We start from the raw sequence: 27,563 nt of genomic DNA on the forward strand, positions 1-27,563 counted from the left end.
TCCCCCCCCCCCCTTTGCTTTCGGGGGACACAATACGGATGCCTTTAATGCAATAAGCCATGTAGGTAAACTGGCCAATCAAACGAAATTTACCGATTGCACAATCAGGAACCAGGTTACAAAAGTACATCTTCTTTTTTGGAATTGTACAGCGTGTGAAATATTTTGTTGGTGGCCCGTTGAGTATGAAAATGTTTCCAATGGGCTGGATGCAATAATTTGGCTCGATTATTTCTGCAGTAATATAGAGGTAAACTGAATACTGAAATAATAATGATAATATATTTCAAAATAATAAAAGTTACAGTCATTTGGAACAGATTATTTGAAGCTTAATCTGGTTTTGAAATATTGTCTAAGTTGCGACACGCACATGTATGCAGATGATATTGCATCGCTGGTTGCGGTTGTACTGTAGGGAATTGGAAAATTACAGTTAAAAATGAAACATAAGGAGCAGGACTACTGATTATTCCGTGAAGGCGGTTTTCAGATGTTTCGGGAAGCTGCTCCTTTCGTGTTAAGCTCATAATTGAGTGATAAATTGAAAGGGAAAGCAGAGGGACAAACCCGTTTTGGTACGAGATACAGATTTAGGTGTTCTGCCCAGGCTTTTTTCTTGTTTTCTTTTGCAGAGTCGGCTCTTTGGATAAAATGGATTCAAGCTGACTACTGCGAGGCAAGGTAGACTGGCAGGAAAGTTTGATGACAATTGGACCTACTATATGACCTAGAACGCTCCAAGCCTGGCTGCCAAAGAGTTTCCCTTTGGTTGGATCAAGTTCTTGACCAGATAGCCTAGAGTCCATGGTAATGGATGTCAATTTTTGCGTTAATACGCTCATGTAATAAATAGAAATGAACTGGGTATAGCCTGAGAACTATGCTGCCGGAAATTACCCTAATTGGAGCAGTGGTCAACGTCTTCATCTTCATATAAATAATTTACCGACAGGTGTGGATTTATAATACGTAGTCCAAGGAATAGAGGTTTTCTTCAGTAAAAAAAAAAAAAAAAAACTGGTGAACAAACATCTTAGCATTCAAGGAACTGTATTGCAGCAGGGAAAACAATTTCATGTTTGAAACATCATGATACAGTGGGCTACCTTGAATAATGAGTCCATGATATGAGGATGAGTTCATTATGATTTCATTTTCAGAGTTTTTATGAGGTCCTCCACATTGTTCACTTGGAAGGGATTGGAACTTGAACATATGAAAAAATGCCCTTTGCCTCTTTGTGCTTTTGCCAACAAGAATGTAACATATTGTTCAGGACAAATATATATATATATATATATATGCATGTATAAATGTATAAGGCACTTCAAATTTTATTCATTATCCTTTGAAGGACTACTCGCCGGATGTTATTTTATTTTTGAAATAAACAATTATTTCATGGATGTGGTGAAGATGATAAGCCGTCGATATGTGAATACATAATCGAAAAATGAAACATCCCCGGTAAAATTCCAGTTTATGTTCACTGGTTCTTAGTTTAGCTGCATGAGGAGTGTAGCTCTAACGGAGTAGTCCTGTTCGGGAATGTTTCATGTTCAAATTGGTTTTAGTGCCTTCAATTATCATGGTTATACTCTATTGGTTATATGGGGTTATTCTGTGGATGTTACTCTAGTTTTCAGTTTCAGTTTTTATTTTATCTCATTTCCAACAGAACAGTATTCAAAATCCATTATAACTCAGGAATGGTATGATGTGTGTTTGTTGGCATTAAGAGTGAGGTGACTAACTAAAGGCTGTGGTTGGATTTTAATTGATCGATTGTCCACAATTGAATCATATGGGTGCATGGAGTTAAGTCATGCACTGTTATAATTATATGGCAAATGGGACAACAAGAAAATGGCAGTACCTCAGTGCGGCATGCATTGTTGGTTTAGCTATGTTGGGATGCTAGTATGTGTTAACTACTGGTTATGGTCAAACTGATGGCTTTCGGCCATCTAATTGGTTTTAGTGCCTTCAGTTATCATGGTTATACCCCATTGGTTATATGGGGTTATTCTGTGGATGTTACTCAAGTTTTCAGTTTCAGATTTTATCTTATCTCATTTCCAACAGAACAGTATATCAAATCCATAAAAAATATTAATAATGAAAAAATGAATAAAATAAAGTATGATATGTACCGTATTTGTTGGAATTAAGTGTGAAGTGACTAGCTAAATGCCGTGTTCGGTTTTTATCGATCGATTGTCCACAATTGAATTATTTGTGTGCATAGGGTTAAATTATGCACTGTTATACATGTATGGCAAATGGGACAACAAGACAGAGGCAGTACCTCAGTGCGGCATGCATTGCTAGTTTAGCAATGTTGGGATGCCAGTGTTGGTTAATTATATGGTCAAGCTGAAGGCGTTCAGCCACCATTGATAACTCATCAAAGTTAGTGATGCAATGAATTTCAATTTTGAAGATTGCAATAGATTTGTATCAAAAGCATGATACTTCAAATGGCATATTATCTTGTCTTCCTTCATATGTTTTGTTTAGTTTTGCGCATGGTAATCAGATTTTAATTGTGAATGAAGTTCTGACACGGTTATGTTTTAATGTATTTCTATTGGGAGATTTTTCCAACAGCTGAATACATTGAAGTGTTTTTCATGCTCTCATTATACTTGAGATGGATACTTGTTCATATACTTGAATTGAATTTTTCTATCTGGTTTTGGAATGCAATAAGTGAAATATTCAGGTGCAAAGTATTTGTCATTTCATGCTGGTTTAAAACGGGCTGGTATGTTGGTCAAGAATAGAAAACAGGTATACTGCATATAAAATGATCACTCTTATATCAGCCAGAATAGCTAGAGGCAAAGAATGCCAGCCTTCAGGTAACTGTGTCATGTAAGACAGCGACGTCAAGGCTGTACAAAGATTTTATACAAAGATGATATATGTTAAATTCATTTCAAATTATTGGAGGGCTTGGAAGCCTACTTGACTACATATGCATGATAACTGATTTAGCTTGGCCAGCTAATGCAAAACTAGACTAAATTATGAACGAAGGCTTAAAAAAAAAAAATGAATGAAGTGTTTGGCGGCCGATCATATATATAAAATATATTCTCGTTTGGCGGTAATTTGTCAAATTATGCCGCCTAAACACTGTTGTCATAAGATATATTGGCATGGCATATGTTCTTTAATCCACAATGGTCACTTTTGCAAGGTGTTTAAAGCAGTGAATTATATTTTCGCCTCTAGTTATTAGATTTTCCACTTTGATGCCATGTACGTTGATTAATATTTCATATTGAATCGGGTCCTCATTCGGTACCTAGACGAAGGGGATTTATTTATAACTTTACATAGTACTTTAAGAACGCAATTGTAGATTTGAATGTAAGGGTGTCACGCTCGAACTTTCAGTTTAGGCCTCACCTGATCTCATAGGCGGGGAGGCTGGTATTCTGTATACATTTATATTTTATGTAAGGGTGTCACGCTCGAACTTTCAGTTTAGGCCTCACCTGATCTCATAGGCGGGGAGGCTGGTATTCTGTATACATTTATATTTTTCGTGAAATTTAGGCCTCACCCAAGTTCTCATGCGGGAAGGCTGGTATATATATATATGTATATTATATGATATAAGTATGACATCTGTAATCCACCGATTTGCCGGTAGCTCATAAATGTAGTTCATAGCTGTGCTGGTATTCCTGTCCGGCTAGCAGAGAACCAGTGGGAAAGCAGCTGCGAAATTTAGCGTTGAATTTTCTGGGAGGGGGGCCTTCTAGCCGGGGGTTTAACCCCCCTTCGGGGAGCTAATTCGAGGCTATCGGTTGGTTTCAGATATACATGAATGTAAGTCTCTAATCAGAGGTATTCATATCTATGTTTTATACTTATGTGATTGTGACACCAATTTCGGGAAGCGTTCATCTCTATTGAATAAAGCCACGACATAATCGCATATTATTTTGTTTTGTCATTTTGTTTGCCGAGAATAATGTATTTTAAAGACGACTCGGCGATTTAAAATGATTTATTAGTCGGTGAACAATGCCAGGTCATGAAGGTATTTGTAATTTGGAATGGCGCGGTTGACGAGGTGATACGTCACAATGGCGCGCCAGCCTGTTTGGTTTATGCCCACAATGACAATAATTTGTACTGGGCGCAAGGAGCGCGCATGTTTTGGCGCGCGCGCCTAGGTGTGAAGGCGCGAAAAATCCTTCATTTTAGTCTTGGCTTTCAACGGAGATGAACGTCCAAAATATTCGCTTGTAATTTTCCCACCTCCTCCCCAACAACCACCCATGTAAACGGTACGTTTGGGTCAAACGATGTTGGAATATTGTTTAAACACATGCGTTGGAGAAGGTCGAGAATGAAGATACGCTATACGTATCATTCAGAGTTGATTTGTGTTTTATTGGAATTTACAGCTCGTTCAGGATGGAATAACGGGATGTAGAGCTGTCGATAATGGACATTTGAATTAGTTTACTTACATGAATATAATATTGATTTATATAACGAAACACGAATTCAAATCCGGAGGCAGTTTGCCTGGTCGCACACCAAAACAATACAAAGATCGTCGTGCATTTAGAATTGTGGGCCGTAAGGGAATTTTATCCTTCTGATCTATTTTGGACTGTGGTCAGGTGGGTTTTCGCCCTTACCCGTTTTTGTGGCTGGGTGTTCGTTATATATTGGTAATTCACATGAATTGTATTGTCATATTATTGACATGGCATATGTTCTTTAATCCACAATGGTCACTTTTGCAAGGTGTTTAAAGCAGTGAATTATATTTTCGCCTCTAGTTATTAGATTTTCCACTTTGATGCCATGTACGTTGATTAATATTTCATATTGAATCGGGTCCTCATTCGGTACCTAGACGAAGGGGATTTATTTATAACTTTACATAGTACTTTAAGAACGCAATTGTAGATTTGAATGTAAGGGTGTCACGCTCGAACTTTCAGTTTAGGCCTCACCTGATCTCATAGGCGGGGAGGCTGGTATTCTGTATACATTTATATTTTATGTAAGGGTGTCACGCTCGAACTTTCAGTTTAGGCCTCACCTGATCTCATAGGCGGGGAGGCTGGTATTCTGTATACATTTATATTTTTCGTGAAATTTAGGCCTCACCCAAGTTCTCATGCGGGAAGGCTGGTATATATATATATGTATATTATATGATATAAGTATGACATCTGTAATCCACCGATTTGCCGGTAGCTCATAAATGTAGTTCATAGCTGTGCTGGTATTCCTGTCCGGCTAGCAGAGAACCAGTGGGAAAGCAGCTGCGAAATTTAGCGTTGAATTTTCTGGGAGGGGGGCCTTCTAGCCGGGGGTTTAACCCCCCTTCGGGGAGCTAATTCGAGGCTATCGGTTGGTTTCAGATATACATGAATGTAAGTCTCTAATCAGAGGTATTCATATCTATGTTTTATACTTATGTGATTGTGACACCAATTTCGGGAAGCGTTCATCTCTATTGAATAAAGCCACGACATAATCGCATATTATTTTGTTTTGTCATTTTGTTTGCCGAGAATAAGAAAATATATATATATCAACTCTATATAGTAATAAGACGGGTGCCACAAATCCACAAAAGAACATAAAGAATGTGCGTTATGAAGTTACATGAATTCGTGTATAATTTGACAGTGGAGATGAGATGGAAGGGTTTTTCGTTCGTTGGATTGATTCATGTAATATGTTGCACTAAATACACATTCGGTTACCTCTGTGGAATTCTTTCATTTCTTCAGCTCGGACTATAGAGAAAAAAATAGCGTGTGTAAAAAGTTTAAAATAAATATTGGTAAAAGAAACAAAACAACTATCATTGGTTCATACAGAGCCAAATTATCAAATATTACGAAAGACAGATCGACAGAAGAAGATACAAAAAATGAAAGAAATGGGAGAGAGAGAGAGAGCGGATGGAAAGAGAGAAGATGAGAGACCAACAAAGGGAAGAAAAAATGTAATGATACAAAAGAGATGAGGGGAAAGGGGAAGTGCAGACAAGAAATGGTAAATGAAGTAAAATGACATAGACGAATAGATTAATGTACAAAGAAGGAAAGAAAATGCAGACTTTAAATATATAAAGCGAAAGGCGAAATTACAGAGAGAGAGAGGGGGGGGGGTGGATGTGGATAAAGCAATGGAATTCAAGAGAGAATAGAAATGACTCTATCAAGAGAAGAAAGACAAGTATACGACTAAGGTCTATCGGAAGAAAGGATAACTGGAAATAAGGATAAAACAATTCTTTTCAAAATAAACTTTGGGTGGAAGGAATACACTGAAGGAATAGAAAAGTAAACTTACCCTTCATTTGTTCTTCTTTGGTGAGTTTTTTTACCGTTGGTTTTTCATATTCTGGTACAGGTGCGGCTGGTTGCGGTGACGAAGGGGTAGAATCTGGGATTTCGCTGGTATCACTCAATATCGAGGAACGATGACGACGAAATCGCCTGATCCGAAGAAAATAAAAAGAAAATAATTTTGAAATCATAATTCCTATGTTTTTCAGGATCGTCTGGGATGGTCATGCATACTCTAAACAGGTAAAAGGTAATAAACAAAAATTCAAACAACAAATATATAAAGATAATATTGTGATAGTTTTAATAATGATACAATATATCAAGAGGGCTAAACCCATTGTCGTACATAGCTTCAGAAAAATATACAATCGTTTATCAACTACTACAAGGGTCTATATGGACGAAGGACATCAGAAGGTCAATATTTTCATAATTTCCTTAGAATCAATTTGCTTCAAAGACGAAGTAAGTGATTGTCTAATTTCAAAAATTATAATTAGAGGTATTTCAGTGCGCTTTTAAAAAAAAAACTCAAAATAAACATAGGACTTCTGATTCGTTGACTTACCTCTGTATTTTGATGGCCATTTCATTCTGTTTTTGTAATGATTTCCTGTCCTGGTATCCACGGAAAACACTGTAAAGATAAATTTCAAAATTTGTCCACTTTGATTGACGAGACATCTTCAAAATAAATATCAGTTTCTCCAGATGAATGATTCACAGTTTAATTAATTTCATATACACAAGCGAACTATTCCTCAGTTATTGGATCTTGACTTAATGATGTTCAACAATAATGTACTTATATTTCACGAATCCACTTGGACGGCGAGACATCGTTGAAATAAAATCCAACATTGTGCAAAATAAGCCTTGAAAAAATAATGAAAACAATTAGCTCTGGCGCTAAGCAACAATGAAATTGAAAAAATAGTTTGGATTATAATCCTGTATCGTGAATCCTAATGCAATGACTGACTGCTGAGAAATGAGAATATATTCCAAGAGTTATCGCTTAATATTCTAAGCTCATCGAGCCAACGTTCACAAGTTACAACCGAGTCAAATCTATAACAGAGCGCCGTTTACATGGAAACAAGAATAAATTCATCGGATGCTGCATGCTGATTAATTGCTTGTCTGAAGGTTTTCATTCTAGTGTATCTGGTAATGGATCGAGGTATTAGAAAACAAGGGCGGAAATCACTCCCCAAAGACAGGGAGGGGGACCAGGGGCTGGAAAATTTGACAAGCAAAAAAAAAAAAGGTTATCACCCCAAAAGTAAGGTCATCTCGTCCAAAATAATGTTTTATTTCGATTTTGAATGATGTATTTCTTTCCATCATAAAAGACCAAACATAGTAGGGGGACATTTGATATTGTGTCCCCCTACTATTTTGGGTAGGGGGACGCGTCCCCCCTGCCCCCTGGGATTTCCGCCCATGTTAAAAAAATCCCAAACCCGAAAGAGCTGTTATCTTTATTTCACATTATACCCAGGTAATTCTGAGAAGAGTAAATCTAATGATATTTTAATGATCATAGAGATGAATGTCTTTTGTGTACTATCTCCAGTCTGTATAAGGATGCCTGATCATGTTCATAGTCATTAATCTAATTGACAAGCTAAGAATACTCCTCTCAACCCAATCAACTGGAGCCAATTACTCAATCACTTTTAGGATGAAGTGATACCAATGTCATTTATTCTAATATATAAATTGACATTTTTAAAGGGCAACCCAACTCTGAAAACAAGTTTGTTTTCATCGAAATAAAGTCAGAAATTGACAATAAGTTAATGAAATAATAAATAAATTTATATTATTATTATTATATAATATGATAATAATAATAATAATTATGAAATAATAAATAAATTTATATTATTATTATTATATAATATAATAATAATAATAATAATAATTATGAAATAATAAATAAATTTATATTATTATTATTATATATGAGAATGATATATCTCTCTGAAGTACGGCGTAGTAATCAAATTCGCAAATTGGCAGCTCCGTAATGGAAGATTACTTTGCAAAATTACGTCTTCGAATTAGCCTACTTCATGTCACCAAATTTGAAACTAATAGATTACACCTTCTCAAAATAAAATACGAATTTTCAGTCAGCATTCTTTCCAGTTTTGAAGACAGATTTACTGAAGAACATATTTAGATCAGTAAACGAATGCCTGCTGGTTATATCTTGTCTAACCGTATAAATTGTATTTTCCCCATAATTATCTATGCAAAAATAACTCTACTTATTTTCATATTTTTATCTTTTTCCCTCTTTTCTTCCTTCTTTTTGAATTTCAGATTCTTATACTTTAGGTCTAACAAAATTTGTTTGCATTCTGCATTTCACTTTTTTTAATACTTTTTAGTGTATCTTTTGTAAATACGTATATTATATTATTACTTTGGTTATATACCCCAATTTGTTGCATATTTCTGTTTGCTAGTTCTCAAAGGTTTCAAATGATTGATAGTGTAAGTTTATCACATTTTGGTGGCCTATGGCCCACAAGCTAAGCTTCTTAGTATAGGTCACCACGTTTCTTTTCCGTCTTGTCTCATGGATGTTGCTATGTTCCATAATAATGTAGTGCATGTATTATATTATTCTGTAATTATTTACTTTTGTTCTTTGCTATTTACTTGTATCGCAATGATTTACTTTTGATGTTGTTATCGGAAATGAAACGAAATAAAGATGCATTCATTTATTTTCACTGTCCTTTATCCTTCGATTTGAACGGTTATCTTTTATTCAAACAAAATTCTGAGTGTAGGTTTTTCCTTTAATAAAACCACGTTAATGCATCAGGTAGTCTGGATGGATTACACTTTATCATTTTATGACGAACATGATCTGATCACTTTATGACATACGGGATTAGATAGCTTAAAACAATTAAAATCACAATGTCGTCCAATCGCATCTATTGTGATATTAATAGCATACAGTTCAATCTTTCCATTTATGAAAACTGAATGTCAATCTATATGAGAGAGAAGGTATTGGCTATTTCGATTTAATATGACGAAATTTGCATCGTGTTCGTGCCTTGTTGATGAACCATAAATTTATTACTGAGCAACATATCACAATAGCACGATAAAATCATTGGAATTTAAACATTCAATTGAATCTTACTGTATTGATTCTTTAAATGAAAACGCGAAGTATTCAATCAAAATAGTTATTTTGACAGATGATAAAATATAAAAAAGAAGTAGTTTCATTTCTAACGAACAAACGAACAGATAAAGGGGGGGGGGGCACAGACTTCATAGAACTAGCGCCCCCTCCCTATCACTTTGCCAACAATTGCACGTAAGAAGTATAATAAATGAATATCTTTCACCAAACGTACCGCTTAAAAAACACAATATTTTAGGGTTAATTTTGATATAACGGATTTGTCTTTTTGGCAGATGCTAAGAAACATCTTTATTTTTCTTGTCAGAAATTTCTGAAGCAGTCGACAAACTTTCTGTACCCCCTCCCATCCCATTTATGCAATCCTGCTTCCGCTTCGACACTATAAGCGATTTCAATTTTGAATTAGTGTGTTTACTGTAGTTGAACCTTGAATAATTTGCTAAACAACAGATTCATCATGGCATAAAATAATTATAAGATAAACATTGAAACGATTAATAACGGCGCTTGAATCGAGCCAAATTATCGATCGAGATCAAACAATTGTAAATTATTATTCTCTCATTTTCAGTGCACGGTTGAAAGCCATTCAATCAACTATTCTTGAAGGTCTGTACTGATTGTGATCATAATTTTATTTTGTGGATATAATTTAGTGAATAATAGAGATATCTAAACTGAATCAATGGGATAACAATACGGGTATCGTTCTTTGAAGAGAAAAAAATTGCCACGCAGGTGTGATCATTCTGCTTCGCATCAATTGCAAACGATGTCTTTCAACATCATTCATTGTCTTTTCGCGTTTTGTTTTAAAGTTTCTCTTTTAATGCCCATTTTTGTTTTGTTTTCTATCTTACCATAATATCTTATACATGACTTCACTTACTTTTTATTTCTTTCAACGATAGCGAATGGTAATTGATTTTAGGATAGATCTATTCCGACAAAAATACCTTACTTATCGTGGGGTAATTTACCTATGTTGCCCAGCATGTAATTTATTAGTTCATGACCTGGGCTTATTTCCTTTTATTATGTATTCACCTATGTTCCTTTGTTTGATTTTGAATAAAGTGATGAAGAAAATACATGTTAGTCGCGAGAGATTTATCCTAAAATTGTACTTGGAAACAATAAAAAATTACCTTTGTATTTTGGTGACCTTGTCGAAAACTTCATCTTCTTCTGCTTCTGGTTCTGTTGCGGCAGGTACGTGAGAGGGAGAGACGCCATTTTGAATTGATGATTCAACTTTATTGTTATCATTGGTAACTGGTCCTCCATTCTCTTTCTCGTGGTCTGGTTGTGTAATAAATGCATCCTTCTCTGGATCATTTCCATTCGTTTCTGTAGATTCTGAGGAAAAGATAATGGTATTAGGTGCATAGTAAATTGTTTCATTTGTCGTGGGAATTTGCAAATGTTGTATAACCGTAATACACTCTCTAATGTATCAGACAAACAATGGAGAATGTTTGGAGATGCCAATCATTACAATCTGCATAATTCTTCTGCAGGGGCGGATCCAGGATTTTTCAAAGGTGGAGGGGCACATTTTCCCCTAGGAAAAATTTGACAAGCAAGCAAAAAACAAAAAAAGAGCTTCCCTTTCAAAGGGGGGGGGGGGGGCTTTGCCCCCCCCCCCCTAGATCCGCCAGTGTTCTTTTGGAATATACTGTAAAATAATTAATAACGAAAATTTCCCGCATATTGACGAGTTATTAAAAATCAGCACAAACACTGACGACACAGCGACTATTAACTATCCAATAGCTTGGTGACTTTGGGTGAGATTACTACACTTCAAAAGAGTGTAACTCCAAAGTGTAACCGTCTGAAATGATTTGATAACTGGAACAGATTTATTCATATCGAAAAAAAGATTGCAACAAATTTCATAGAAAGTATGATGTCTTGAACATAACCAACAATTCTTATCAAGGGTATATTTAGCAATTCATACTTTTATTTCGCTGCTACGAGGGCGTCTATCCGTTGTATCCAAAGTCGTAATTGATAGGGATATTTTGAGAAATTGGATTATAGAAGCACATCGTCTTTTGTACTAATAGAAACACGAAAGAATGGCGGAGTGGTGGTCTTGTAAATCTGGTTATCTGAGTTAAAATCTAATTCACCAGAGACCTAAAAAATGAACTAAAACCTCAAAATGAAATATACGACATAATGAAACTAAAACTACATAGCTTTAGTTCTATTATTAAAGTTACCAAACCGGAGTGAATAAACTTCTCATGTGTCACATTTGGAGAAGCTGGGATAAACACCCTTGGTGACAAGTGCCCATGTTGGATAAGCAAATAATTCTGTTTGACGGGTGCAGACTATAAACTGTGTGAAATAAAATGAGCCAAGGTATGAATAGAAAGTATTTCAATGACTTTCAAGAACTTTGTCCACACGTCTCATTTGCAGATGCCTGTTGGATGTAAAGTAGTTTGGTAAATAGAACGGTGTTTGTTGTGAGTATAAGGGGGTAAATATACGAGAGAATGAGATGAGTTACAAAGTTTGTTGGCTATATAATCTTCGGTGTAAGTAATCATCTTTACATCATGTACAATTAAGCTATGAGTTTGCAACGTCGTTCATTCTCAGAAAATGCGTCGCAAAAGGTGTATGAAGTTGTGCTTATTATTTCGTCACCATCATGGCTATGGTCAGTAAAAGCATCTAGAGTGTATATCGACATTCATGGGGTAAAAGAGATATTCTTTTCTACATGTATCGTATTTAAAGAAAAGAAAAGTACCCAAGAACAAGTCTACACACATGCAGAGCCTCAGATATACTTCCAATGCAAGATGATATTCCATGCATAAATTGGGAAAAATATTGTTTTGGAAAATGAAATTGGAACTAGACAATGTTGTAGATTGCATCGAAGGCGACTTTTGCGCAGATTTTCAACTGGGTCGACGGCCGGGATCACGGGGGGGGGGGGGGATAATTAATGTCCGCCTCCATCCCCAGTAATAGCCTCTTTCTTTCATTAGGTTTATCACTAACGTTTGTCAGATCGCGGGAATTATTGATTTTCACAGTAGCTGCAATGGATTATTAGGTCAATTTAGAAGCAAAGAGTTCAGAAATTACACGTTCTTCTAAAAGAAATATATTTCGATCGATACTTGCAACCTTTTAGATTAAACCAAGTTAATTCATCTTCATTAGGAGACAACATATAGATCTCGCGGTTATTTTTAGATTTTCGTTGTGTCTTTGAAGATTGTATTGTGATTACGGGGTTGGGTGCAGAAACGGTGGCTGGGGTTAATAATGTTATCATCGTGAGTGTTCCTTTCATTTGCATAACATTTAGAACAAAAATGAAAAGTGAATTGTCGACCAAGATGTACAACAAAATTATCGAAATGGTCTATAACCATGAATCAGGATAATGATGGCTTTCTCCGGGGGCTTTATGCGTGTAATGGCAAGCTATATATATATATGAGAAAACAAATCCAACTAAGTGTTTCAATGAAATATTGGAGGACATATTTCCTTTCTTGAAACATATATTCGTGGTGGCGGTTATTATAATTATGTCTGACACAATTCCCCATTGAAGGATTATAAACGGTTAAGGAAGTGAGGGGTATGCTCCAAAGAACTGTTTTTTTTTTTTATAGCGAACATAATCCTTCACATTTTACTCTGATTAATGTCTCCCCTGTACCACTTTCAAATTTACGTAATAATGATGATGATCAAGATAATAATGAAACATAAAACAACACGACAATCATAATCACAATAATACAAATGTTGATTTAAATGCAAAGCGTTTATGAACATCGTTCCATGAAAGCGGTTTGTTATTATTGAATTTCTTTAAAAAAAAGTAAATGTATAACATCTGGATATCGTATGTACTTAGGATGCTCCAGGTCTTTAAAAAGGGCATTTCATAGAGAATTTTTAGGGATTAATAAAGAAGGTGGTGAGGGACCATATTCAAGTGAAAAGGTAAAGTACACACGAGTCCATATAGACTGGAAGACGGAAGCTGCTCTATTAATTCCATTTTTATGTGCGCAAGAAAAATTATAGTGCTTTTGGAAATGTTACAGTGAAATTTGTTACTAGTACTTGGAGTTTAATCATTAACGCTTCTCCTTGGAAACATGTCAATCATAGCACGTGTGAATAGAAGTCAGCTTGACTGAAAAAAAAAACCTTGTTGACAATCTCTAATTTCTGTCACCATGAATGTAGTAAGAAAAAAAAGTTTCCCGGTTTATTATCGATCTTCAACAATGAATCAGTTTACATGCATGAAGGTTCCATTTATACAGCTTTCATTGATTAAAATCAAATGAAAGGGAAAACAATTGACTTAGATGTGACAGGAATTAATAGACTGACATGAAATCGATATTATGGATGATCAATGTCACAAAAAGCCGAACCGATAGCCCTATAAGGTTATTAATTGTATATTTAGTTCGAATATTTAAACAATGATTTCAATATCACGGATGAAAAAGGATAGAATAATAGAAACTTTGGGCTTATCAATAAGTTCTCATACAAAAAATATATTTCGCTGCACAGATGCAAAAATCACAATAATCCACTTTGATTAGTTTACTAATTTGATTTCGATATGAGAATGAAAATTGCGACGTAAGTTGTATTTTGAATGTGTCTTTTTAATATCTTCTTCAAAAATTGCAACTTAGCATCCATGTATATTTCCCATTCTATGTTTATAACTCTGGTGACAACTGATTCGATATATATAAATTTGCGGGTAATATATTCGTGTCCCTTCTTTGGGTGGGGTTTCTCTTATGCGTCTTTTATTCTGTGTCATCATTTTGTGTTTTCATCATTTTGTGTTCTGAATTCATTCATCATCGAGCTTATATTCTTTCATAAAAGAAAGAATGGTAAGCTTGAAGATAAAAGAACAGCTATTTTGTTGACCAAGATTAGTTTTTCCTGAATGCTTGATTTGGCATTAATCTCCTCAAGTAGTAGAATGTTTATATTCAATGGAATATATCGAGGTTATATAGAAAGAGAGTTAGAGAAAGGGGACGAGAAATGGAAAGAGAGAAGCATAAGACATGAAGATTAGAGATCGGAGAAAAGTACATGTAAGATCACATGATGAAAACGACGAAGCTTCGTTATTTGGACAATCGAAAAACAGAACCCATAGTAATACTACAGTCATTCCAACGAAAACGACTCCAGAGTCCAAACCGACCGATTATGTCATTTGTAATCATGTTTTTTTTAATAATCTTTTATTCTCTTCTCTCATCAAACAAAATTGAATATAGTAAAACACTACATTCATGATCATAAATTAAAAAACGATATCAAATCAAATTACACCATAATTACAAAGCTTGGTTTGAACGTACAATTATTGTGATCAACACATCCATACATTTGACAATTCTTAAAGAAAATGAAGTAAAACAATGTCATGAATAAATTCTTAATCAATTCAATTTGTTCTCAAAATATCTGATATACATTTTTTCTATATTCTTTTCTCTTACATTACACATACACAATATATGTCTAATTAAAAAACAGTACAACCTAAAATCAAACAAATTATTCACCATTTCTTGATGGTTGTATCACACACACAAAAAAAAATCTTGAATCCTGTAAATTATTGAAATACACTAATAAGATTTATGAGAGAAGATTTAATATTCATAATCCTCGGACAAACTCACATCCCACCCCCACCACACTCAACACAGATTCACGCACAAACACCCCCCTGCACACACACACACACCCACACACACATACACCCTTACACACACACCTACATACATCCACCAAATCAAATGCATTTCATCTGTCCGCATAAGTGCTAAGTTTAGTCAACTAAACAAATGGATTCGGAATGACTCGTCGTCATAAAGTGTAAAACTTTTCCCACTTCCTCAGGTGCCCGGATAATTTTCCACGTGCCTCTGTTATTCTTTTTCCTCCTTTTCATTTTCCAATATTTTTTCCTAATCTCTTGAGTGGTTGGGGTCTTCTTTTAGCTTTACTATGCTCAAAGATCATAAATTTGATTAGAAAAATAATATGACTTAGTAATTGTTCCTTTACTATATAAAAAACCTTAACTCCAATATGAATATCCTTCCAATTAACAGTTTCAATTTGACGTAATTTAAATAAATAACCACAGTCTCTCCACAAAGTTTTTATGTATTCACAGGTAAAGAATATGTGCTCATATGTCTCTTCAAATTTACCACAGAACGAAAAAAGATTATGTGTTGATAACTTAAATCGAAACAAATATATTTTAGTATATAAAAGTTCATATAACAATTTAAATTGAAACTCCCTTAACTTGCTATTTAACGTAGCTATCCTGGGTCTTAAAAATATTGTATAAGTATCTTTTTCGGAAAAGTCATATATTCTTTCACTGTTTTTAACAGCGCATGACCTCTCAGATTTCATGTTTAACAAAGTTTAATAGATTTTCTTTGAAGTAATATTAGCTAGTGTGTTCACATTTCCATGAAACATAAATTCGAAATTTAAAGCTGTGTCCCTGCATGTATCTGTTTTCTTCAAGAAACATTTCCACATTGCTGGAATATTTCCATATATTGTGGGGAGATATTCTATCTCATCTTATTTTAACCCCATCCTCAGGAAGGCTCTAGATGATTTAAAATTACCCCTGTCATCAACTAAATGATGTAATTTATAAATATTTCTAAGAAATAAACTTTCTTCAAATAACATTATGTCCGTCCACACGTATAAACTTATTATTGAAGAATATCTCATTTCTTTTTGACGTTTCCTTTTTAAGCAATATTTCTTTCGTAGCACCCATATTTCCAACATGTTTATGTAAAAGCTTGGTGGGGACAGTTTGCACAAATTTAAAGATGTGTTACTAAAAAGTATAAGTAAACCTCCACAGTCATGTGTCCTATTTATAAAAAAATCGTCTCCATCCTATTTTCGAATCTCCTAGTATGAGTCTCTTTAACCACATAATCCTTTGTGCAAATACAAATAAGTGAAAATCTATCATTCTAAGCCCTCATTTTTCGTAATCCATGCACATAACGTTCCTTTTTATTTTGTCTTTCCCATTCCATAAACATTCAAACATTATTGTTTCAATATCATGAAAAACCCAAGGTGGTACTGGGGTGAGTGACGATACAAAAATTATTTTCGAGAGTGCAAATGTTTTCAACAATTGTATTTTTCCCATTAGAGTGAGATCTCTCTGCTTCCACCAATTCAACAAACTTTTAATTTTGCTTAGGATCTCTTTATAATTTTTCCTTTCCTGTACCTCCACATCCAAAGAAAAAGTTATACCCAATATTTTAATGACTTCTACTATTTTACCAAAAGGCATTCTAACGTTTTCTTCTGAGAGGGGGCCTAACAGCAGAATAAAAGTTTTGTCTTTATTTATTCTCAAACCTGATATTTTTGCAAACTTTTCAAAGGTTTTTTCTATGTTATCTATTGATAATGGATCTTTTACAAAAAGGGTCATATCGTCTGCATAAAGTATTTGTTTAACTTCAAAGTCACCAAAGTTAATTCCACGTATATCAGAATTTTTACGAATCGAATGAGCTAAGACCTCGATACATAATATAAATAAATAGGGAGAGAGGGGGTCTCACTGCCTTACACCTTTTTCAACGCAGAAGTACCCTGTAGATATGCCTTCATTAAAAACACAGCTTGAGGCTTTATTATATAATGTTTTAATCCACCTACACCAAGATACTCCAAAACCGAAATGACGTAAAACATTTTGTAAAAATGAATGGGACACAGAGTCGAATGCTTTTTCAAAGTCTATTGCCATTAAATAGCCCGGAATGTTATTTTGTTTCGTATAAAAAAATCATGTCGTCTATTAACCTCACTGCCTTTCCTATCTGTCTTTTATATATCCAACCTGATCAATGTAAATAATTTCATGCAAAAAAAATGTAATAGCTTTGATCAATCTGGAGCTAGTTTCACAGTGTGACTTAGCATCCCGCTTTGCCAAATCGCAATGTATTGTGTATTGAATACTATTTAGGGGTGTATTGAATACTATTTAGGGGTGTATTGAATACTATTTAGGGGTGTATTGAATACTATTCAGGGGTGTATTGAATACTATTCAGGGGTGTATTGAATACTATTTAGGGGTGTATTGAATACTATTTAGGGGTGTATTGAATACTATTTAGGGGTGTATTGAAGACTATTTAGGGGTGTATTGAAGACTATTTAGGGGTGTATTGAATACTATTTAGGGGCGTATTGAATACTATTTAGGGGTGTATTGAATACTATTTAGGGGTGTCGTGGTCTAGTGGTAATGGCTCTTGTCTCTCAATCTGTGGACCGTGGGTTCGAATCCCAGTTTTGGTGTGTTCTCCTACTGCAAGAATTGTACGCACATTGTACTGCACTCAACTCAACTCAGGTGAGTTGAATGGGTACCCATAGTAGAAAGAAATATCTCGAATGATCGAGCGCCTATGGGCAGCGCAGCTATAAATCCGGGGTATTAATAGCAGTACTTTGTATCCTCAGGTAAAAAACTCTTTATAAACCCAGCTATTATTATTATTATTATTATTATCATTATTATTATTATTAATACTTTCACCATGATCACAAATTGTGACTACATGGAAGGCGGGAACTAGCTATTATGCTTTGTAAAATCTGTTGTCAATTGTATTGATAAATGATATCAGATCGGTGGCAATTGTAGAAAGGGGGGGGGGGTTAGATGTTCAAGTCTCTCATTCTATCCACCGCGACACGTTGTTAATCAGTATTTTTTGAAAAAAATATTTTTTAGAGTGCGTATAATTTCTTTTTGATATGCAAGTTAGCAAATCAAATAAAAGTAATCGTTCTGAATATCTAATTTTCGACCTTTTCTTTAAGATCTTTACGAACAGATTCGTGTTGTACAGAACTTAAATGCATACGTTTATTAACATTTTATTTTGTTATTGAGTTCACCTATTAATTCAATTTTGTTCTGTCGAAAAATAGTTCACAGATATTATCTCTAACACTGAAAATGAATAACTTAAAATGTTAGTTTTTATGTACTCGAGGGGTTAGTACAATAGCAGCACTACAAGGCCAGGTGCTAATTAACTAAGTTATGTTCATTTTTGCTACTATAAGGATGCAGTTAATTATAATTAAGCACCATATAGGGTGCATAGATGAACTATGTAATGAATGTTAAAATTCGAACCTTTTAGGGTGCAAACAACCATTTATTTTTTCCACTTAGGGAGTAAGATTAAGCACCCCATAAGGTCGGTACCAGTGTCTTATTTAGGGTGCATAGAAAGATCAATTGTTTATGATTAACATACCTGTTTCTTTATTTTCTCTCTTTTTCTTGGCTCGTTTACCTGCGTCGCTGAAGGCTGCCACGGTGCTAGAAAATAAATATGGGAAAATGAAAGAGGTGACAAAATTGGGTCATTTACAAAATTTTACTGACTAAATTTATAAAATTGTAATACATCGGATTCTTCATGCCACGGCAGAAAGAAAAAAATGATGGACAGCAATCATTACTTATAACAAAAGAACACACACACGCACCCTCACACACACACACACACATACATATATATATATATATATATATATGTGTGTGTGTAACGGCAAATCTTTTACCGCTAATTAGTATAATTGTATTTATTCTAACATTGATAACATTAAAGTAATAATAATGATAATAATAATACTCTTATCAATAATAGTGATATGTTTATTAATAATGATAAAAACAATTGAGAAACTGATAACTATGATATATGATTTTACAAAAAGTCCTTAAAGAAATAAACGAGGATGAAGAAGAAGTAGTGGTATAAACCACAAAAAGTGTAAGGGCATATAACCTATATGATTCATATTTACATTTCATTTCAACCGCGAATTATACTTTCCAAGTAACTCCAAAATAGAATATAATTTCACACCACAGTTGATATCATCCCCACAAAATATATTCTTACCTCAACTTTTTCTGAACCTCTGGTTTCTTCTTAGATGCTCCGGACCCCATGTTGGCTAAGATTGACGAATATAAATAATACTTTCAAAAAATTAATCCACAAATAGTATATTCTAAATAGAATGTCAAGCAGTAAAGTCTTGAGAAGTCGCTAAGGTTTCATCTTGTCGAAGTGCGTAAATATTCCAATCTTGTTGATGTAGTTGGGTGGAGTGAATATAAATGATCGTGAACAACTCCTTATTAATGAATAATGGTAAACAATATATAACAAACATGAATGTCAAGTAGGCCTAGCCTTTTCGTGACGTCACTTTACTACGAAAAACCACATGATGATGGAAATGACGTCTTCTGATCTTCTATACAAGTCAATCTTCTGGTCCGGATCTTCACAACTTAGAAGTGTATCTTACTGTAGGGCCGACACTTTCTCTCGAGGATGAACTAGTTATTTTTCCACTGTATCCTTTGAAACTGAAACCGTATCTGCAAGATTAATCCAAGATATTCTGCAATTTACTTTGCTATATGCCTTACATGATCTTATGCACATGGGGCATTGGTATATTGTCGTGTAACGATTCGCTTGATGCTCGTTGTTAAGGCGATTGTACACATCAATGAATAGAACTGACGGAGGATCCCACACAATACCTGATGGTCCTAAACTAAACGCGCCATTCTATCCGCCACAGTTCAGCGATTCCCCAATCAAAAAAGCCCACAAGCCGAAAAAAGTATTCAATAGTGCTCCCTTCTTCAGAAGTATTGCGGGCGCCGGGTGCTGTGGACTCTTATACTGATCTGTATGATATATATCGGGAGTTCATCAATTTCACTTTTATGAGTGGGCTAAAGAGATTGACCCCGGGCGACGCATTGATTTGTAATAGTATTACAAAGGGATACCTTGTAAACATTGTCATAGCAGAAACCATGTTCGAGCCAGCTCTTGTGACTTGACGCTGAGGCGATTCTTTAAAAGAATCTAAGAGCATGAGTGTTTAACCGTTTTGATCAACATAAGGGTTTTTATTTTACAAAATGTACAGACTAATTTTGAAATATTCTTTCAACTTAATCCCCATTACAATCGCATTTCACTGGCTTTATATTTATAATTATCTTTGGTTTAATCTTGACCATTTTCATGGCATGTATTTTGTTTTACTTATTTTTTTATTACAATGGAATCAATTAATATACCTGATTTGTTTTTATATTTTGTTTTCTCATGTCACTACAAACCGCAATATTTTTTTTTGTCATTCTGTTCTCACTTTGTATGTTTTATAGACCAAAATTTGACTTTCGCTTGAATGATGTATACATAGAGCTGAAGTGCAATATTTAATCGTACTCTTCTGTAACCTTCATAAGTTTGATAGTTCTTATTTGAATATATTTTGTTATTCGCAAGTATATATTCATTTCATGTAATTTTCTATATTTGTAAACTTTGTATGTGTACGTTTCCAGACTGTTTTACATGGTCTTTAATGCAATAAACCGAATTGAATAGACAAAATAAAACAAACAAAAAACAAAACAGTCCATAGACGTTTGGTCAGAGTAGTAATGTCACGGGTAGACCACAGCTCATGAAATCGGCACAATTTGATATTCAGTCGATTAGAACCACGAGTAAAATCGATTTTTAGGACTTAATATGACCAAACAAATTTTGCAGTGGACTCTTAGGCCCTGTTGTATAAAATTTATTAATATGGTAACTTTGCCACCAATGTCGACTACCATGGAATCATTGATTTTGATTGGCTTTTGAATATTATACGATACACTTTAGTGGTTAAAACAACAGTTGGTGAATTGTATCCGACCGACAAAAAAGGTCAAAATCAACAATTTCTTGATGAAAATTTACCAGAATTTTTGTTTATATTGCCCATATTTATCGGTCGGACAAAAGTCACATTCATCAACAAATTGGCTATACTTTGATCAGTACTTTTTAAGAGTGTAGTTATCAATGGACGTGCCAATTATTGATCGCAAAGTTACAAGGTCAATTATACACCCAGAAAATGATGATTTAAATCTTGGAGTAAAATAAAACAAGCACAACTCTGAAAATTTCATCAAAATCGGATGTAAAAAAAAAAAGTTAGGACATTTAAAGTTTCGCTTATTTTTCTTAAAACACTTATATGCACAACTCAGTAACATACAAATGAGAGAGGCGATGACGTCCCTCATTATTTCTTTTGTTTTTTATTGTTTGAATTGTAGAATATTTCAATTTTTACAGATTTGACAATAAGGACCAACTTGACTGAACAACAAAATGTAAAACAATTTTTGTTTTTTTAACCCACCATGGGCATTTATTATATACATAATTGTACATTCAAAATCACATCACATGTTTACATATTTCTTTTTCAAACAAATATTCCAAATTAAATTCTCGACAATCTTTTCCTGTTTTGTTTCTTATAAGTATATATTTATAAATGCACCAAAAAGCAATTGTAAGAAATGAATCTAGTCCGGTTTCTTTGTGGGCTTTAAGTAAATGCAATTCTGTTATTTGAAGGTCGACATTGTATTCAAACTTAGCTACTGTTGTCAAATAAGAAAATAATCTCTTATTCAGTTTACACTCAACGAAAGCATGTACATTATCTTCGTCCACGTAACAATGCGCGGGCATCTCCCATCTGTTATAGCATTCCATTTAAACAAATTCTTTCTTACTGGCAATAAGTTATAAATAACCTTAAAATTGAATTCTTTCAGTTTATTTTCTTTACAGTGACACAAGTTTCTTTTAAAAGTTTTTGTCCAATCTAATGATGACCCAATTATCTGTTCCCAATACAAAAAGCATCTGTTAGTGCTCGATGAATCTAAGGATAAGAGTCTATAGAATTGTTTACTTGAAATATCATGAATATTTTTTATTTGATTTTTTGCTCCTACATCTATTTTGGGAAACTCTAATGAAGGTTTATTATTGCGGTTGCGGTACAAGGTGTTGTATTATCATTTATCCAGATTTTAGGGATAGCCTGGCGTAATAAAGTGTAGTCAAATATCAATCTTTGCTTACTCTTCTGCGATTTAAGAAGGGAATGAATTTCCATTGTAGGTAAGAAATTTCCATTCCTGAGAATATCTTTCAAAAATACTATCACAGATTTATACCATCCTTCAAAAAATAGGGTGATGTTGCGAAAGGTTACATTTTTATTGTGCCACAAAATTTCATATTGTAGACCATGTACTTTAGGGTGATATTTTAAACAAGCATTATTCTTTATCTTTAACCAGGCCTTGTAATATTTCAATGTAAAAGACTGTAAGATGGTGCTTGCATATATGTTTTATATTCCAAGCATCAAAGTCTGAATTAAGGAGTAGTTTCAAACCACATAAAATATTAGACCAATAAAGGCTGAATTTACACCACATTCCTTTACTTGCCACAAGAGTGCGCCCCAGCCATTTCAGTCGAAAGCTCAATTTTTTTATAATATACACAACAAAAAAAGTAAGTCCCCCCTAAATCAAATTGCTGTAACTTTTGAACGGAATTATTTTGAGATATGATATTTCGTAGGTTGTTTTCTACACTCATTAAGCAACTCCTGGGGGAAAAAAAAGATTGTTCGGTTGAGTCATGCATGAGTAATTAAAGATTGAATTAAAAATGACCATTTTTGAAAGTCACAAGAGTCGTTTTTCAGATTGTGCGAATACAATGTTGGGCAAATGTTGTCTTTAGGTGAATTTTATGGTGTTATGCTGTTTTACTATCCATCATTTAGCCACTCCACACACAAGTTTGATATCATATGTTCATGGTTGAGTGAGCACAATGTATTGCAGGGGCCGCGGAAGCGGGGGGGGGGGGGCTGGGCGGGGAGCTTCAGTCCCCCCCCCCCACTTTTTTCCAAAAGCATGTACAAAAATGTAAAAATGACCATACGATTGTGACTTTTTGCATGGTCAGCCCCCCCCCCCAAACTTTGAAAACCCTTCCCCGGCCCCTGTATTGTGACGTATCATCATAGGGGTTTATGGTGGTATCCTCTACAACTTGTTAGATCATGTTTAGATTTGAAAATGTTGGTGGCTCCCCCGATTATAGGCCCCTCCCCCATTTTAAAATTCTGGACCCACCACTGATTTGTCCATAAATTAAACTGATCATGAGAAATTGTTAGGAAAAGAATACATTTATGCAGTATAAAGAGTATTCATTCCTAAGTTTTCGAATGAGCTCGCTCGACCATGAAAATGTTTAAAGTTCGGAAAGTGTGTGATGATAGAAATGATGGATGATAAAAACAATAGCAATTAAAGTCTTATTTGAAACCGAATTTGCCCCCAATATTCACTTTATTACCCTTTAACATGAGTCTGTGACATTGAAAATACAAATTTTTTCACTTTGATGCGTGCTCACTCATCCATAAATAAACAAATCGATTTCATTTTTGCACAGAATTCTGCCCATAGGTTGATAAACATTACTGCCAAATGACATTGCTAAAGACAGCCGTGAAAAAAAGTTCCACCATATTGAATAAGGGGTTACTTATTCTTAAACATGTGCACCCATAATGTACACAAGTCTATGAGAGACGAAGTCAAAATTTTAACAAATGTGAAATGAGGGTTTGTTTCATGGACTGTTTTTGTTAATTCTGCCGATAGTTATTTCATGAAACTTCGTACATGGCTTCAGAGTAACACTATCCAAAAGGCGCGCACACCAAAAAAAAACATTCGATACGACATAGAGTGGGGCCAAGGCCTTGAACTTTCTTCTCATTTACATAATTTTCGAATATTGTGTGCTCACTGATGCATTAAACATCGGGATTTTCGTAAAAATCAAAGCAAATGAACTATGCAAGGAGGGTTTGTGACAGATATTCATAGTAACAAATTGCATTTTTCCCAATAACGTACAAAAGAGCTAATCGCATTCCACATGTTCATTCAAGCGTAGATATTTAATTAAACGCCTTTGAATCATTGAAGCATGTTAATTGGTCATGAACATAACGAAAAAGTTGAGAAAAGATCATTTTCAGTTCCCAAAATGAACCAATACTTGCCTATGATATTTGAAAATCGTATTTTTTGTTTTCAATAAATGTTCATTGAACCGTGAAACGATGAATATTGTTGAAGAAACTCTTCCAAAAATAACTGCCATCATATTCTATCATTTTTATTGATATAAATGTGTGAAAAATCAAATTATAGCAAATTTGGACTTGTGTTTATTCAACCGTGAAATTTAGCCAAAAAAGTTGTATCATCTTTTAGAGAGTACCTTTTACAAGCCTTCTGACTATTTTTTATGATGAGAATGTGGAATTAGTTCCAATAAAATGGAATCAAAGTCATGATATTTCGCTTGTGACTTTTGAAAAGTGACATTTTTGCCTTCTGACGGTGCTCACTGAAGCATGAACTGAAATACGTCCATAACGTTTACTCAGAGGGTAGCTTATGAAATTACCTACACGCTCATGTAAAAATATATCAAAAACTCGCATTGGTTCGGAAATTATTGATGTTTGTTTAAGGGGGGACTTACTTTTTTTGTTGTGTATAGATCAATCATGTTGACCCCTCCATTGTCCAGTTTGTTGGTCATAATAGTTCGTTTCACATTTTCAATCTTTGTTTGCCAAATAAAAGTATATATTAGAGAATTCAGTCTTTTTAACATTTTCTCAGGAATAATATCCACCATGAGAATATGTACTAACTGACTTAAACCTAGAGTTTTGACAATGGTTACTCTTACAAAAATAGTAAGCTTTCTTTTTCTCCAATTATCTAATAATCTTTGCAATTTCGTAAGTTTATTTTCCCAGTTCATTTTACGTGCTTTTTCTATATCAGGTGAGATGTAACACCCTAAGTATTTTGTAGGGATATCTGTCCATGATAGACCAATATCATTGAGTGACCATTTGGAGTTACTTCTCCCCACCCACATGATCACTGTTTTAGTTTTATTAAGTTTTGGACCTGCTACATTCCCAAATAACTCAAGTTCTTCATTTACCAATTCTAGTGATCTTTTATCTAACACAAAGAACAGGGTATCGTCAGCATATTGTAGTACTTTAACCTCACAATTATATTCTGGTTTCAAAACAGGTATACCTCTTATGTATTAATTATTTCTTATTTTGTTAGACATAAATTCTGCTGCGAGGACAAAAAGTAATGCTGAAAGTGGACAACCTTGTCTGATTCCCCTTTGTATTGAAAAGGACTCTGATATCCAGCCATTTACTAATACTGAGCTTCGAATATCTGTGTACAGTATTTTTATCCATGTCTGGAAATTCTTTCCAAAATTCATTTTTTCCAGACAAGAGGACACAAAATTGATATCTATTACATCAAAAGCTTTAAAAAAGTCTGCCATCATTATAGCACCATCTAAGTATTTTCTTTTCATAAATTCAATGACATCAATTGTAAGACGTATATTGAAGGCAGACAGGCGATGTTTTATATTATATAACCAGTTTGTTCTTCGTTAACGATCTGTCCAATAACTGATTGTAATCGTGCGGCCAAAACTGCGGCCATTATTTTATAATCGCAATTTAAAAGCGAGATTAGCCTCCAGTTTTCTAGATTTCTATGGTCTCCTTTCTTATAAATCATTGTAATAAGACCAGCTTTCTGACTTTCAGACATTTCTCCATTTGTGAAGCATTCATTAAGAGCGCTCAATAAAATATCTTTGATGTCGTCCCAAAAGGTTTGGTAAAACTCTATGGGAATACCATCCAGACCAAGTGATTTGTTTTTATTCATAGAAAAAGCAGCACGTTTGCATTCGGTACTTGTTAACAATCCTTCACATTTATTTCTTCCCTCATCACTCAGCTTTGGAACATGAACTGAGTTGATGTAATTATTTCTCTCAGTTTTATCAGATTTTCTATATAACAATGAATAAAACTTTACGACTTCCTGTAATATCTCTGTTTGTTTAGTACAATATTTATCTTTGTTTACAGATAGCAATTGGGTAATTTTTTTCTTTCTGAATTATATTTCTCTAAACCTAAAAAATAACTTGTGCACTTTTCACCTTTTTCTAACCACCTGACTCTTGCTCTAATAGCAGCACCTTTACACTCTCTTTCATATATTTGTTCCAATTTTTTGTATACAGATGTATTCTTTCTGTTCACTGAAATCAATGTCAACATCAATTTTTCTTTGGAGCGAATCTTTTTTCTAAAATAGTCTTTGTATCTTTCTTTTTGCAGGCCTTGCTTCTACAATACCTATGTGTGAATTCAAGTGCTTTAATCTTTATATTTTCCCACATATGCATAGGAGATAAATTTGTACTTTCTAAATATCATTAATTAATAATCTCATTTTTCTTGATAACATTTTTCTTTTAACACCTCTGTATTCATTTTCCAACATCCTCTTCCTTTTAAAATATTTGATGTTGCCAATTTGAGAGAAATAGCATTATGGTCTGCTTTAAAGCAGGGTCTTATATCAGTTGATGTGACCTTTGCTTGCAGGCTTTCACTTATTAACCAATAATCAAGTCTTGATGCAACTCTCAAAAACAAATTTCTCCACGTAAATTGTTTCGTATTTAAATGGGTCTTTCTCCAAATATCTATCAATCTTCTTTGTTTACAGAGTTGAATTAGTTTGTTTTATATGCACAACTCAGTGATATACAAATGAGAGAGGCGGTGACGTACCTCATTATTTCTTTTGTTTTTTATTGTTTGAATTGTAGAATATTTCAATTTTTACAAATTTGACAATAAGGACCAACTTGACTGAACAACAAAGGGAAAACAATGTTAATTCCACATATTCAGGGAGGAATAAATCTTTGTTCCACATGAAAATGATTACATTAAATTATTTCATATTTGATTACATGAAATTTCATATTTGATTAAATGATTACATGAAAATGATT

The 27,563-nt window shown here is 34.1% G+C and overlaps 1 protein-coding gene across 1 annotated transcript; it reads right to left on the bottom strand.

Moving 5' to 3' along the window:
- Window positions 1-5,689: 5,689 nt before the first annotated feature.
- On the bottom strand, window positions 5,690-20,377 carry LOC135156837 (uncharacterized). The gene is made up of 6 exons (XM_064110503.1): window positions 19,593-20,377; window positions 18,939-19,003; window positions 10,680-10,890; window positions 6,916-6,984; window positions 6,349-6,494; window positions 5,690-5,786 (listed from the first exon to the last, which is right to left on the bottom strand). The coding sequence occupies exons 1-6, from the start codon at window positions 19,640-19,642 to the stop codon at window positions 5,734-5,736; spliced, it is 594 nt and encodes a 197-aa protein (XP_063966573.1). The 5' UTR covers window positions 19,643-20,377; the 3' UTR covers window positions 5,690-5,733.
- Between the last annotated feature and the right edge of the window lie 7,186 nt (window positions 20,378-27,563).

Source organism: Lytechinus pictus, chromosome 15 (assembly GCF_037042905.1).
Source record: "Lytechinus pictus isolate F3 Inbred chromosome 15, Lp3.0, whole genome shotgun sequence".
In the NCBI taxonomy this organism is placed as follows: domain Eukaryota; kingdom Metazoa; phylum Echinodermata; class Echinoidea; order Temnopleuroida; family Toxopneustidae; genus Lytechinus; species Lytechinus pictus.

Excerpts from the sequence above, each read along its gene's own strand:
- LOC135156837 (XM_064110503.1), bottom strand. The coding sequence starts at position 19,642 with ATGGGGTCCGGAGCATCTAAGAAGAAACCAGAGGTTCAGAAAAAGTTG. Across the intron at positions 6,495-6,915 it reads ATGGCCATCAAAATACAGAG|GCGATTTCGTCGTCATCGTT; the intron begins GTAAGTCAACGA and ends TCTTCGGATCAG. Across the intron at positions 5,787-6,348 it reads CAAAGAAGAACAAATGAAGG|TCCGAGCTGAAGAAATGAAA; the intron begins GTAAGTTTACTT and ends TTTTCTCTATAG.